The 14,599-nt window shown below is 41.9% G+C and overlaps 1 protein-coding gene across 1 annotated transcript in view; it reads right to left on the bottom strand.

Annotated features, from left to right (window-relative positions):
* The window catches only part of USP34 (ubiquitin specific peptidase 34), a 199,320-nt gene that overhangs the window by 19,762 nt on the left and 164,959 nt on the right, over window positions 1-14,599 (bottom strand). The window contains exons 62-66 of the mRNA XM_040347825.1: window positions 11,759-11,863; window positions 11,520-11,667; window positions 5,357-5,991; window positions 2,795-2,952; window positions 400-478 (exon numbers count right to left, since the gene is read on the bottom strand). Of these exons, the coding sequence (XP_040203759.1) occupies window positions 400-478; window positions 2,795-2,952; window positions 5,357-5,991; window positions 11,520-11,667; window positions 11,759-11,863 (1,125 nt within the window). The remainder of the gene's footprint in view (window positions 1-399; window positions 479-2,794; window positions 2,953-5,356; window positions 5,992-11,519; window positions 11,668-11,758; window positions 11,864-14,599) is intronic.

Below are 14,599 nucleotides of genomic sequence, written 5' to 3'. Positions count from 1 at the left end.
ATTTACAGATGGAGCCGCAGCTTGCCCCCACCCTCTCTGTCTCCCAATTGGCTCACCAAGAGCCCATTCCCACCACTGAGTTGCGGCACCACGCGTTATAGGTGCGCTGCAGTGCCAATCGTTGTCAGCGATGCACTGTCAAAATGTGTGCGTGTTGCACTTTGTCCTGTGCCATGCAGCCCTATATTTATGTGCAATACTGTGCAGTGTAGCACAATTGCACTGAATGGCTGTTTTAAGCACAGTATTGCAACCCATCGTGTATGCTGTAGAGGAAATGGGTTCTAAATGTACAGAAGACAAACGTTAACATTTATAACATACAAAATTCATAAAATATAATAAATAACCACCAAAAACATTGCATCTGCATTCCTAGGTAAACAAATGATTACTCACCTCAGTCATTAAAATCAATCCTCTGTTGAATACAACAAGAAGTCTGTCTTCATCGGACTCCAACAATATTCTAAAGGCACTGCAAGACAGGTAAAGCCATGCCAGGTCACATGAGGGTCATACACACAATGAAATTGTCGGACAACAATAGTTCGTTTTTTTGGGGGGTTTTTGCATGCTAGTCTCACATTGAATATGTGGTTACTTAATTTACGAAAATCCTCGTATGACAGGATACAACTTCAGAAGTGATGTATTATATTTTTAGGAAAAAAACTGTACTGAATAAACAAAAATCTAATGATCGGGAATCGAACGAGAACATTTTTCGTGTTTTTCACCCAATTATTTCGTGATCTGCTCTCGAAAGCTATATACGAACGATCAGATTATCATAGGATCGATTCAAAAGCAGAATTTTTTGTGCGATTTTCTAATTGTGTGTACTAGGCTTCACAAATGGGTTTCTTCCAGACCTCATTTACCCATATATTTCTCACATTAATAAGATTTACATTGTTACAGTTCAAAGTTCATTCCAAGAAAATAAACTCTAAAAGTGGTTGCAACAAAAAAAGAAAAAAAAAGATCCTGATCCTTTACAAGTATGTGCTGCGTCATTTGTCCCTCATGGCTGCTGATCCCGATTATGTGCTCCGGTTACTTGCCTCCGCCATCCCGCTGCTTCTCCTCTCTCTCCCCCTCCCTCCCTGCCTGTCAGCTCGGGAGTCTGTGTTACCCATCTCCTCCCTCCCGCCGCTATAGCTGATAAAATTAACAGTGAAACCGTGTAATCCCCTCTCTTACATGAAGCTTTATTGGCTCTCCTGCGCAAACTGACGTACCTGTACGTCAGTCCGTAAAACCAGGATAGCGGGCACACATCGTGGGAGCGTGCCCGCGGGTCCTGTGGACTCTAAACAAAGCATTTTTCCTTTCCGTCTTGCCAGGGATCTACCCGCTCCCAGTGTACGGGCACAGTGGTCTTTCATGTTTCAGTAAGCCCATCCCCTCTACAGTTACAACACGTTGCGGAAACACACTTAACCCCTTGATTGCCCGTTAGTGTTAACCCCTTCCCTGCCAGTGTCATTTTTACATTGATCAGTGCATTTTTATAGCACTGATCAATGTAATAATGTCCCTGGTCCCCAAAAAAGTGTAATTTGGGGTCAGATTTGTAAGCCGCAATCCCGCCATTACCAGTAAAAACCAAGAAAAAAAAGTCCCTAAATGCCAAAGTTTGCAGACTTGATAACTTTTGCGCAAACTAAATCAATATATGCCTATTGTGATTTTTTTTTACCAAAAATATGTAGAAGAATATATATCAGTCTAAACTAAAGAATAAATAAATTTTTCTATATATTTTTTTGGGGATATGCATTATAGCAGAAAGTTTTCTTTGTTTAAAGCGCAAAAAATAAAAACTGCAGAGTGATCAAATACCACCAAAAGAAAGCTCTATTTGTGAGAAAAAAGGACATCAATTTTGTTTGGGTACAGCGTCGTACAACCGCACAATTGTCAAACCAGGAAGAAAAAGGAACTGGGCTTCACATGCCCACACATATGATGGATACGGACACAACATGAGCTGAAGGATATAAGGCAAGTATTTGCAAGGATTTTCGGAATGATTGGGGAGCTATTAATATGCTTTAAAGTGAACATGTTGGTTTACCCTATATTGATTGCCAAAGCACAGGTTCACGTTAAACAACAATCAACACCAAAAATACAAAAACCGGTCACATGAAAAACCACGGCAAGAGCCACTCACATTGCATCTGGAAAAAAATTAGGATATCAATAGGGCTGCAACTAACGATTATTTTCATAATCGATTAGTTGGCCGATTATTGTTTCGATTAATCGGATAATAGCCTTAAAAAAAAAAAATCATTTTTTTGGGCCAATTTGTTGTTGGGCAGATTACAAAACACAAATTGCCGCAAAAACAAACACATTACATGCTTTTCTGCGTCTTCTCCATTGAAGTAAATTGAACCAAAAAAACAAAATAGCACCGTTTTGTGTTAAAAAATCCCATAGGAAAACATGTAAATGAACTGTAGTGTGTGAACCCAGGCCTGAGATGTTTAGTAACATAACGGGGATAAAAAACAAAAATAAGTACAAAAAGAGCAAATAATCGCTACTGTAAGGGGTTCATTTTTTTACTGTGGGACAGTGAAAGTAATATTTACAGTAGCGATTTGCTTTTTTGTACTATAAAGGCCTAATTTTAGTTTTTTTAACCCCATTATGTTACTGGCCGATTAATCGATTATGAAAATTGTAATCGATTAATCGATTAGTTGTTTCGGCCCTAGATATCAACAATGTTATTGTGCCTCCAATAACGCTAATAATATTGTTCACGGCCTCTTACCTTATTAAAGTTGTCCAGCAGGAGCGGCCATCTAAACAACGCAAGTAACAGCTTATCGTAGTTTTCTTAAACTGTTTGATATCTTCCAGCTCCTCCTCTCTCATGTCTGGTCTCTGAGCTACAAAGAGCTGCATGAGATTAAACAGCTCTTCTACAGCCTGCACAAGCAAAACACAATATTCAATTGCAAACTTTCCTTTACATTTTGTCTAGAATTGCAGAAATTTACTTGTAGGCTCCATGCACACTAGCGTTTTTTATAAGCTCAAAAAAATGCTTGTAAAAAAATAAAAAAATTAAAAACGCTAGATAAAAAATGCGTACAATAGCAATTTTGTGTCGGCTTGTAGTAGCGTTTTAGTAGCTTTGAGGAGCGTTAGAAATTTTTACAGTACATACAGAATAAAAAACTGCTCGAGCATTTAGTGTTTTTTTTCTGCTGGGAAGACGCTCCCAAAACCTCCACAAAAGCAACTTTTCCGCTCATAAACACTGAAGCTTGAAAAAGGCTTCTAGCATAAAATAGTGTGCATGGAGACATATATAACATTATCTTTTTTTTTTTTTTTTTCCCGGCTCCTAGAACTTCATATTAGCTTCTAGGAGCTTATAAAAATGCTAGTGTGCATGGAGCCTTAAATTAAAGTTCAATCTAAATCAGTCAAAGAGATTTCAGGTGCATCAAAATAAAAGGCCTTAAAAGCATTAAAGTTTGTTTTCTTTATAGAGCATCCACTACACGAGTAGAAAAGCCTATTGCAGGGAAAGACCCTTTTTGTCTCTGCGTGGAACATTTTCATAGTCCAGCTTTTCAATCAGCTTAAAAAAAAAACACACACACACCTTAAAAACACAAAAGGATCCATTGTTGATAATAGAAAACAAGTGCTTAATATGACCCAGTCATGAAAGAAGCTGACATTGTAAAGCCTTCTAAAAATTCTTGCTTTCTGGCTGTATTTGGACTCCATGTTTTTTAATTCACGAACTTGAAACGGGCATGAACTACGTTAGAAAAGGTCAGCTTTCCTTAAAGTGGAGGTCCACCAAAAGGGGTAGTTGCATTTTAAGCCCCCCCTTTTTTGGGGGGGCGGGGGGAATGGTACCTGGTGCAACTTCACTGTGCATTGTCCTGCAGTCTTTTGGGACCTGTGAAGCCTCTCCCAGATGGGGGGGGGGGGAGAACTTCCACTGAGATCTCAACAGGCCAGTTTTGCAAGATAACTGAAATACATCACAGGTAATATCATTTGCTGCAAAGTGATTGCAGTATTCTAGTCTGCATATTCCCAAGGTAATACTTATAACCTGGCCTGTTAGTGGGTCCTGAGGACAGGAGTTGAGAACCACTGGCCTAGAAGATCCAAGCGGAAGTTTCACCTTTCCCCCTCCCTCTCTGCAGGACCATGCGCAGTGCGGCTCACACATGCGCAGTGGGCACCCAGCTGTAAAGCCGCAAGCTGTCACAGCCAGGTGCCCACAGAGTTGAGGTGCCAGGGACAGAAGACAGAGGGAAGGGACAGCTCTGGTGAGCACATCAGTGGATCCTGGGACAGACGAGGGTCTAAATCATCAGCTTCCGTTTTTGTAGCTGCTGACGTTTCATAAATACAAAAATGATTGGAGCTTCTCACTAAAGTGCCTCTGACATGAGAAAAGTGTAGGGGCAGACACTTGGCCACCATAGAAATGGTTAGGCTGAATTTACATTAAGCCATTTTCTTTCCTGCAACCACGGTATGCAGGAAAGAGAATCGCCCGATTCCCCCATTAACCCAGTCAGTGTTAATGGGGAAACCCTTCCTGCTGTGCCATTATATTCTGACAGTGGGATGTTTTGCCATTGTCAGAATACAATGATTACTGTTGGCGGCAGTAACTGCATTAAAAAAAAAAACGCAGAAGGCTGGTTGTTCTGAAGTGGAACAATAGATTGACTTCACTACAACCAGTCTTGTCCTGGAGGTATCCCCCCCCCCCCCCCAAAGGTGCCAGAGGTGACACTGGAGGGGGGGAGTACTTCATATTCCCATCGCACACTTTCCCTGATAAGCTCTTAGATTCGGGCGCTGTAGCAACAACCAGCTGGATACTGGTACAAGTTACAGTTAAGATATTTGCCAGCACACCATGGAACGACGAAAATAGCGTCCAAGCGGATGATTTATTGCATGATCACAACACAAAGAGTGCAGCGTTTCGGAGCCACGAAGGGCCCCTTCGCCAGGCATGTGATGACCGGAGGGGGGAGGAAACAAATAAGTGGAAGTTCCACTATTTGGGTGGAACTCCGCTTTAAGACCGAGATTTATTTTAAAACAACAGCTGCAGAGAAATTGGTTAACTGAGGGGTAAGGACGGCTACAGATTTTAAAGAAAATAATGCCACTTTAAACACACATTTACCCCAAAAACAAATTCTTTTAAAAGGTTGATTGTGCTCTGAGGTCCTTTCTAAGTGGTTTTCAATTAAGGTCAATTATATTTTTGCATGAAAAGCTCCCTTATGTTCTAAACACTGTTCCTTTCACAATAATCAAACATCAAGCTTTTCTCTCTTACCGCAGGGTACTGACTGGCATGCGGCGTAAGATTTTTAAAGGCCCACTGAATGTTCTGATGTGAGGCAAGTTGACGGGTGAAGGCAGGAGACTGTTCACAGCACATCCGAAGAATGCCGTAATAAGCTGGCAGCATGCCACGATTGAAAAGCACCACATCTTGGTCATCATGATCCGCCAAGATATAGTTAAAGGCAATATTCTTGGTCACCACGGGATTCTGAACAATAAGGCGCACATTCTCCGGACAGTCAACACAGACATTGTACCAAAAGGAAAGCAGCGCTTGCTTGTTGTGGTTTGTGGCTATGGCTGGCTCAGACAGCTTTGGCTGGAAGAGGTTCCACAGGTCCATGAAATATGTGGAGAACATAAGTTTTTCAGTTTTGGAAATCAAACAATAAGTCATGAAGCTAAAATAGGGCACCAGCTTGGTGGTACCATGAACAGCAGCATCAACATAGAGTTTTGCTCTAGAAAGAAGGCCCAAGAGGACATTGTACACCTGGTGTAGTACCACTGTGGTTTCTGGGCTGAGGGGCAGGTCTCGTGTGGGAATGTGAAGAGAACGCGTGGATCTAAACATCTGACGAAAGGAGTTGCTTGGAATTAGTGATACCAACAGGTAGGCTGCAGCTGTAACAATAAAACAAGTGTTAGTTATCTCATAGATGAGTTTTAGATTGCTCATAAATACACCCCTACTGACAGCACAACGTTAAGGCACAGGAAAGGATAAGTAATACCAAGGACTTCTATTATAATAACTAGGGCTGTACTGATAATCGGATCAGTAACAGCAAGTACGAGCATTAATACTTTCGGTCAAGCACTTGTCAAGTACCGATACCTTTGCAGTGCGATTTAAAGCAACACAAAATGAAGGGGCTCAAAAACGTACTGCAAAAAGAATTGCATGCACCGTGATCAGGAATGTGATGCGAATGCTGTCTGAATTGCATGCGGTTTCCCACACTGCTTCTGTGTGAACCCAGGCTGAAGTCACTATGACAAGGCTGGGTTCCACACAGGAGCAGTGCGGGAAGCAATTCAGATAGGAATCGCATCACATTCCTGTTCAAACGCCATTCTGTGATTTTCTTAAAACCCAAGTGAACTTTCAGTTGATATCAACTAAATAGATTTCAGATGCATTAAAAGAAATGTGTGCAAAGTCTTACACCTACGTTTCTTTAGAAAGCAGCCACAGACTGAGCAGAAAGTCATTCGTCGGCTGCAGCGACCCCTTGATCTGTGTGTGGAAGCAGCGGCTTTGTAGTTGCCCAAAATAACCTCTGCCGAGTCAGAAGCAGAGCTCTCCAATCAGTAGGGAGCATGAGCTTTTCTGATTGAAGCACCAAGTCTGAATCAGCAGGGAGCATGCTGGATGCCTGCAGAGAGACCTTCCTTCCACAAGGGTCCTTCTCTACAGTATGCTGGGAGTGGTCAGGCTTTTCTTCACTGTGGGCGCTTTAAGTCTTAAACTTTAAAGACTAACCACTTGACCGCTGGAAAGGTTTTAACCCCTTCATGACCAGGGCATTTTTTTTTTTGCTATTCTGCACCGCGCTACTTTCAAAAAAAAAAATCACACAAATAGGACTTTATTTTGGTGGTATTGTATTTTTTATTTTAATTTATAGAAATAAGAAAAACACAATATCACAAAACCTAATGTAAAAGAAACTCTGACGCTCAGGACAACACAACTTTAAAAGGTCTATATTTTCCCGAAACAGGGCCAATAACAAATAAAAATACTGCGCTGGTTCTTTAAGAAATAAATCTTTTACTATGGATTAATACATAAAGTGCAAACAAACGGTAAAGAAAGTGCAGTGAATTATGGACCAGCACATGAAGTTTTATCAGGGATTACAAACAATACGGCCAAAATAAATATAGCATCAATAAATCAATTCTAATAAAAGTCCATGTGTATATGAGGAAAAAGTGCACGATATGCATTATGCTCTCAAAAGTACCGACGTGCGCAAAAGGTGCTCCTTAAGGCTGCATTCACACCTGAAGCTATAAAACGCTAGAGGGGAAAAAATACATTATTCTCTATGGAGATGCTTCACATCTCCACTCCAAAACGCCTGAAGCTGAATGCCTGAAGTTCAAACAAGTTCTGGACCCTTTTTTGTCGTGCGAATCGGGTGGATTTGGGTGTTTTTGAACGTTTGTATTCCCATAGAAACTAAGGGAAACGGTCGATTCAAGCGTCTAGCGCGACAACGAGCGTTTCTACGGGCGTTTTGACGCTTTAATCTGTTCTGTGAAATAGAACATTCACCCAGGAAGAAGATAAAAAAAAAAATCTACAAACATAGCAACAAGTGATGAAAGAGATGATCATTTTTCCTATTGGCTAAAATAAAAAACGACGAAGTTCAAAAATGTCGGACAACGCTGTATGCAAACGCACGAATACACGCAACAAAACGCCGGGAAAAACGACCGAAAACGCTATGCTCAGGTGTGAATGCGGCCTTAAAGTTGGCTGCTTACCAAACAATGTGGATCCCAAAATACAGGGTTCATAAAAGGCATAGGGGCAGATCCACAAAAGAATTACGCCGGCGTATCTCTTGATACGCCGCGTAATTTCAAATTTTGCGCGTCGTATCTTTGTTTTGCATCTACAAAACAAGATACGACTGCATCTCGGATCGATCAGACAGGCGTACTTCTCAGTACGCCGTCGGATCTTAGGTGCATTTTTTCGGCGTACGCTAGGTGGCGTTTCCGTCGAATTCCGCGTCTAGTATGCAAATTAGCTTGTTACGGTGATCCACGAACGTACGTCCGGCGCATTTTTTTTACGTCGTTTGCGTTCGGCTTTTTCCGGCGTATAGTTACCCCTGCTATTATGAGGCGTACTCAATGTTAAGTATGGCCCTCGTTCCCGCGTCGCCTTTTGAATTTTTACATCGTTTGCGTAAGTCGTAAGCGAATAGGGATTTGCGTAGAATGACGTTACCGTCGTAAGCATTGGCTTGTTCCAGTTTAATTTCGAGCATGCGCACTGGGATACCCCCACAGACGGCGCATGCGCCGTTAAAAAAAAACGTTGTTTACGTCGGGTCACAACGTATTAAAATAAAACACGCCCCCATCACATCCATTTGAATTCCGCGCCCTTACGCCGCCAAAGATACACTACGCCGACGTAACTTACGGCGCGAATTCTTTGAGGATTCGAAAAAAAAGAAGAAGTTACGGCCGCGTGGTGTATCTTCGATACGCTGCGCCCGGCGGAGATATGCGCCGAGGTACGTGAATCTGCCCCATAATATCCATCCACCGATTGTTAATTCTCATATCAAAACCACATCTTAGTAATATGCTCCATGATGGATTGTATCGGATCATACATGGTCTGCTCTCATACCCTCCTCAAATCTTTCACCAAAGGGATCATATGTGGGAAGTAAACAGGGAGAGACTTGTAGTGTAATACAGTAGGGTATATTTTTATTAAAAAGACGAATTCCACTTACATTTAAGTAGTGAATATCAAGCTTCAAACCCTCCAATCCCAGAAGATGACAGTTTTGGCCAAAACGCGTCAGGCAGAGAGTGTGTGTGTGTGATGTCACTGCGTACCGGCGGATTGGGAAATACCACAGCCAGCTTTTTTTTTGCATTTGAAGCCTAATATTCACTGCTGAAGTGTAAGTGGAATTAACCTTTTTAATAAAAGCATACCCTGCTGTATTACACTACAAGTGTCTCCCTTCTTGCTTCCCACATATGATCCCATTGGTGAGAGATTTAAGGACGGTATGAGAGCAGACCATGTATGATCCGATACAACCTATTATGGAGCATATTACCAAGATGTGGTTTTGATATGAGAATTACTAATCGGTGGATGGACATTATGCCTTTATGATCCCTGTAATTTGGGATCCACATTGTTTAGTAAGCGGCCAACTTCTTTAACCGCTTCCTGACCCCCGCACGCATATATACGTCGACACAATGGCAATCCTGGGCAGAAAGACTGCCATAATGTCCCAGTCACGATAAAAATCACTGACCGCCGCCATTGCTAGTAACATTTATTTTTATAAAAATGCCATAAAACTATCCCCTATTTTGTAGACGCTATAACTTTTGCACAAAACCAAACGCTTATTGTGATTTTTTTAATCAAAAATATGTAGAAAAATACATTTCAGCCTAAACTGAGGAAAAAAAATGTTTTATATATATTTTTTTTAAATATTATAGCAAAAAGTAAAGAATATTGAATTTTTTTTTTCAAAATTGTCGCTCTATTTTTGTTTATAGCCCAAAAAATAAAAACCGCAAAGGTGATCAAATACCACCAAAAGAAAGCTCTATTGTGGGGGAAAAAAAAGGTTTGAAAGCCATGTCGCACGACCGCGCAAATTGTCAGTTAAAGCGACACAGTGCTGAATCGCAAAAAGTGGCCCGGTCATTTAGCAACAAAATGGTCCGGGGCTTAAGTGGTTAAAGGAGCACATTTGAGAGCATACAGAACATCAAGCACTTTTGCAACATATATACATGAACTTTTAGAACTGGTTTATTGATTGTCATATTTATTTGAAGTATTTTTTGTAATTACTTAAACTTCAAATGCAGGTCCATATAACTGCAATATGCACAATTTCTCTAACGTTTGTTTGCACTTTATATATTGATCATTGTGAGATATTACGTTGCACTATTTTTTTTAGCCTTTGTTATAAAAACGTATTCAATATATATATATAAAAAATAAATAAAAATTCTGCATAAATGGAGGCCTAAATGTATTCTGCTAAATGTCTTTGGTAAAAAATGTTTTTTCCAAGAAGTATATAGTAATTAGTTTGTGCAAAAGTTAGTGTCCAGAAACGGTGTGTGTATATATATATATATATATATATATATATATATATATATATATATATATATATATATATATATATATATATATATATATATATATATATATACACACACACACACACACATATATATACATACACACTGGAATTTACACATCTAGGAGACGCTATACTTGTAATGGCAATGATCAGCGACTTTTAGTGGGACTGTGATAAGGACTGGCTATGTAGGAAGGTCAATAACTGACACTTATGTCATTAATGACACTAATACAGTGATTATACTGAACACTGACACTGTACTAATGACACTGGCTGGGAAGAGGTTATGATCTAGGGGGCAAGCGAGGAGTTAAAGCGGATCTCCACTCTAAAGTGGAGTCCCGCTGATCGGAACCCTCCCCCCCTCCGGTGTCACATTTGACACCTTTCAGGGGGGAGGGGGGTGCAGATACCTGTCTACAGACAGGTATCTGCACCCACTTCCGGCCCTACGATACGGGCAAAGGACGGGTTTTTCCCTTCCTTCCCGTCCGTCCCCCCGTTGTATGCTGGGAACACTCGGCTCCCAGCACACAGCGGGAGCCAATCGGCGGGCGCAGCGCGACTCGCGCATGCGCCGTAGGGAACCGGGCAGTGAAGCCGGAGCGCTTCACTTCCTGGTTCCCTCACCGAGGATGGAGGGGGGAGCAGCAGGGTGACGAGCGATCGGCTCGTCATCTGCTGCGATCACCGCTGGACTCCAGGACAGGTAAGTGTCCTTATATTAAAAGTCAGCAGCTGCAGTATTTGTAGCTGCTGGCTTTTAATATATTTTTCCCGTGGCACATCCGCTTTAACTGTGTGCCCAATAATGTGGGCTGCTTTTACTTTCCGATCTGGCTGTTTTTCTCCCTGCTTTTCAGGGACAAGAAACAGTCAGATCGCTGTTTCTAGCCACACAGAGTTTTGTGTTTCTGTGTTTTTGTACACATAGAACTTTGTGTGTAATTGTAGATTCACAGATTTAAGCCAAAATCATAGGCTGAAATCTGCTGCCAAACACATGCTGTGTCCAATCACAGCACGAGTCAGCAGGGGGCACGAACATGCGTGCCGCCATACCAGGAAGAAAGGGCCGACGTACAAGTATGAAATTGTGCCTGTACCTGCAGCCTGCTTGCAGTATATTTACTGTGAGTAGTCGGCAGGTTGTTAAGACACACCTTTTGTTTTTAGCGGATTTAAAATTAAAGTTCAATTGAGATTTTAAAAATGTTACATTAAAGACACTGGATTGGGAATTTGTGCACTTACATGTTCTCACTCTGGGGTAATTGTGTGCCAACAGAAAACGCTCCACCCAGTTTTCCATATTCTGCAGTACCCAGCTGTGTGCCAGCTTGTTTCGAGGAGTTTGCACTGCCAGCCAGTCTAAACACTGAGACGGGTTGTACTCAATTACCTGAAAGAATGGTAAAGTAACAAGTAAGAGGGCAGCTGCTTCAACTATATATCCCAAGAATGGAAAGGATTCATAGCATAAACGTATTTACCTCCCATATCCTTTGCAAAATGTAGGAGGCAAAAGGAGGCATTCCTGGGGGCCCACCAGAAAACTCCATGATCATGGTCAGCAGTTTGAAGAAAGGATTAGCAGCCTGCAAAAGCCAATATCACATTAATAGTCAAGCTGCTTCTTTAAATGACTTTGTTTACATTGCCTTTGCTTCCTGCATACATACAGTGATTATAGTACTGCCAAGACACCATCAGTTTTAAAATGACTATAACAATTAGAAAAGTGAATATGCAACATGGAATCTGACATTCTGCAATGTTAATGGTCCACGGTATACATTTATAGGAGACACACATTTAGGGCCAGTTCACACCACATGTAGTCCAGTGCATTTTTTTAAAGATTAAAAACACATGGAAAGTAGGTTATATGCTTTCCAATGGCATAGTTCACACCAGTGTGGCAAGTTTCAGGGCAGTCCGGTTCCAGAAAAAAAAAAAAAAGTAGAACATGCTGCATTTTGCCTGCACTGGAACATGGTAAAACATATTGCATCAAAAAAGCACTGGACACCAGTAAAAAAAAGCATCTGGAATGCATCTGTAAACGTGTCAAAAACGCACATGCAGAAACGCATCCAGAAAGGATCTGGCGTTTTTGTGGTGAAAAGCAGCCCTTAGTGTTAGCCAACCGTATTTAGTGTCAGACACCAGAGGGCAGTGCAGGAGCACTTATACAAAATATTACCAATTCTTACACATCAAGTCTTTTAAGGATGCTTAAAAAGTTACTATACCTTTTTGTTTTTAAAAAAACAACAAAACATATCATACTTGCCTCCACTGTGCAAGTTCGTTTTGCACCGAGTGGCCCCCGATCCTAGTCTTCTGGGGTCAATCAACGGCACTCTTGGCTCCTCCCCACTTCGGGAAACCACCTAGGTCCTAGGAGAAGTGCTCTCCTTGGGGGCCCCCATGCAGGCCATTTGCGTCCATGGACACAGAATGCCAGACTCGGCACTGGCCCCCGCGTCATTGGATCTGATTGACAGCAGTGGGAGCCAATTGCTGCGCTGCAATCAGTCTATCCAATCAATAGCCGAGACAAAGGGCAGAGAGGTAGAGCGTCTTGTGTACAAAAGGCTGTTTGATCCAGGACTCTGACACTCCCCTTCTTAAACTTTCTCCAGTCTAGCTGCTGATTGCACAGAACCTTGTGGGGCACTCTGCACATGCTCAGTTTGGCATGTATTACTAGAGTTTTTTTTTATTCTTGGAGAGTGCATGTGATCAGCACTGCCCAGACGAAGGCTTAGGGGTCCTGCAGCCTCATAGCACAAATCAGGAGAGAATAAAAACTCCTCCTACAAGCTTTAACCAGACACTGATAGAAGTCACAAGACTGCTCTAACTGCTGATGAGAAAAGGTATTTAGCAGTTTATATTTACAAAAATAGTTAAATTTCATGTTCTGTGTACTGTGGGAGACCAGAAATAGTGAATGCAGGGTCCTGGGTTTAGTAACACCTTAAAAATGTTATACTATTTTCAGTTCTATAAAATTTTAAAATGTCAGTCACATGAGAAAAATCTCATTATTCCCATGTTAAAGCTTAGCGAATTCTCCATAAATTATAAGAATCTCTGCTTAAAAAAACACAGCTATATAACCTGTATCCACTATAGAAGGATTATCATTTAAGGCAGTTGGAGATTTAAAGTGACTGTAAAGCTTCCGTTTTCTTTCACCAAGTGTATCACTCGCACCTCGCTGGGTGCGAGTGATACACTTGGCGGCTACTGTATCACACAGGAGTGCGCCCGCAAGCTAACCCCCTTGGCAGAACGCTTCCCAGAAGGGGGTTAGCTTATGCGGGGAGGAGCCGAGACAGCCGCTGCGAGACCGGTTCGGCCACTCTGTGCAAAACGAACTGCACAGTAGAGGCAAGTAGGATAGGTTTATTATTTTTCTTACAAATAACGTGGTTTTATTATTTGAGAGAAAAAAAATGACATACAGGTCATACAACAGTATATCTTATACGAGTGAAGCAGGTATAATACAGGAACCAATGCATACAGTGAATATTGTTGGTGCAGTGCAGATAACAATACAATGCCTTGACCAAACGGATAGATATAGGAACATGGGAGACCAGAGGACCAGGCCCCCCCTGTGGGGGCACTCAACGAGCCAACCAGTCACATACACAGAATATACAATCAAACCTGAGGAGAGGGTCAACAAGCTCAGTCAGGCAGGGCACTACACCTGGCAGCATTCCCCAACCAAGCATCCCAGACCTTGCCATACTTGGCCGGGCAGCCCCTGTGGGCATAGATTTCCTTCTTATATGGTAATACAGAATTAATTGCGGCGACCCACTCCAATAGAGATGGCGGCACGGCCTGAAGCCATTTCCGCGCCATAAGTAATCTTGCTGTGAAAAGCGACTCCTGGAAAAATATTTTATGGTATTTGTCCGAGTCTGGATCCGGGAACACCCCCAGTAAACATTGTTTAGAGCATGGTGTCAGGGGAGACCCCATTTCATCATGAATAAATTTCACTATGTGTGACCGGTAAGCTTGTATTAACAGGGCATGACCAGAGAAGGTGAAAGAAGGTGCTGGAGGGACTGTCGCATCTAGGGCATAAAGGGTTGTGATCAGGTTTATATTTGGCCAAACGGATGGGGGCCAGATATGATCTGTGCAAAATATATAAATGTGCGAGACGGTCCGACAGTTTGGGTGAGACCTTTTTGGTAGCATCCAAAGCATCCTCCCATTCGTCATCCTCCAGCTCCCCCACATCCCCGGACCAACGATCCTTGAGTTTATAGGCCAAAATAGCAGTAGGGGGGACGAAGGAT

The sequence above is a fragment of the Rana temporaria genome, chromosome 4, assembly GCF_905171775.1.
Source record: "Rana temporaria chromosome 4, aRanTem1.1, whole genome shotgun sequence".
Lineage (NCBI taxonomy): Eukaryota > Metazoa > Chordata > Amphibia > Anura > Ranidae > Rana > Rana temporaria.
This window is presented reverse-complemented; position numbering and strand designations above follow the sequence as displayed.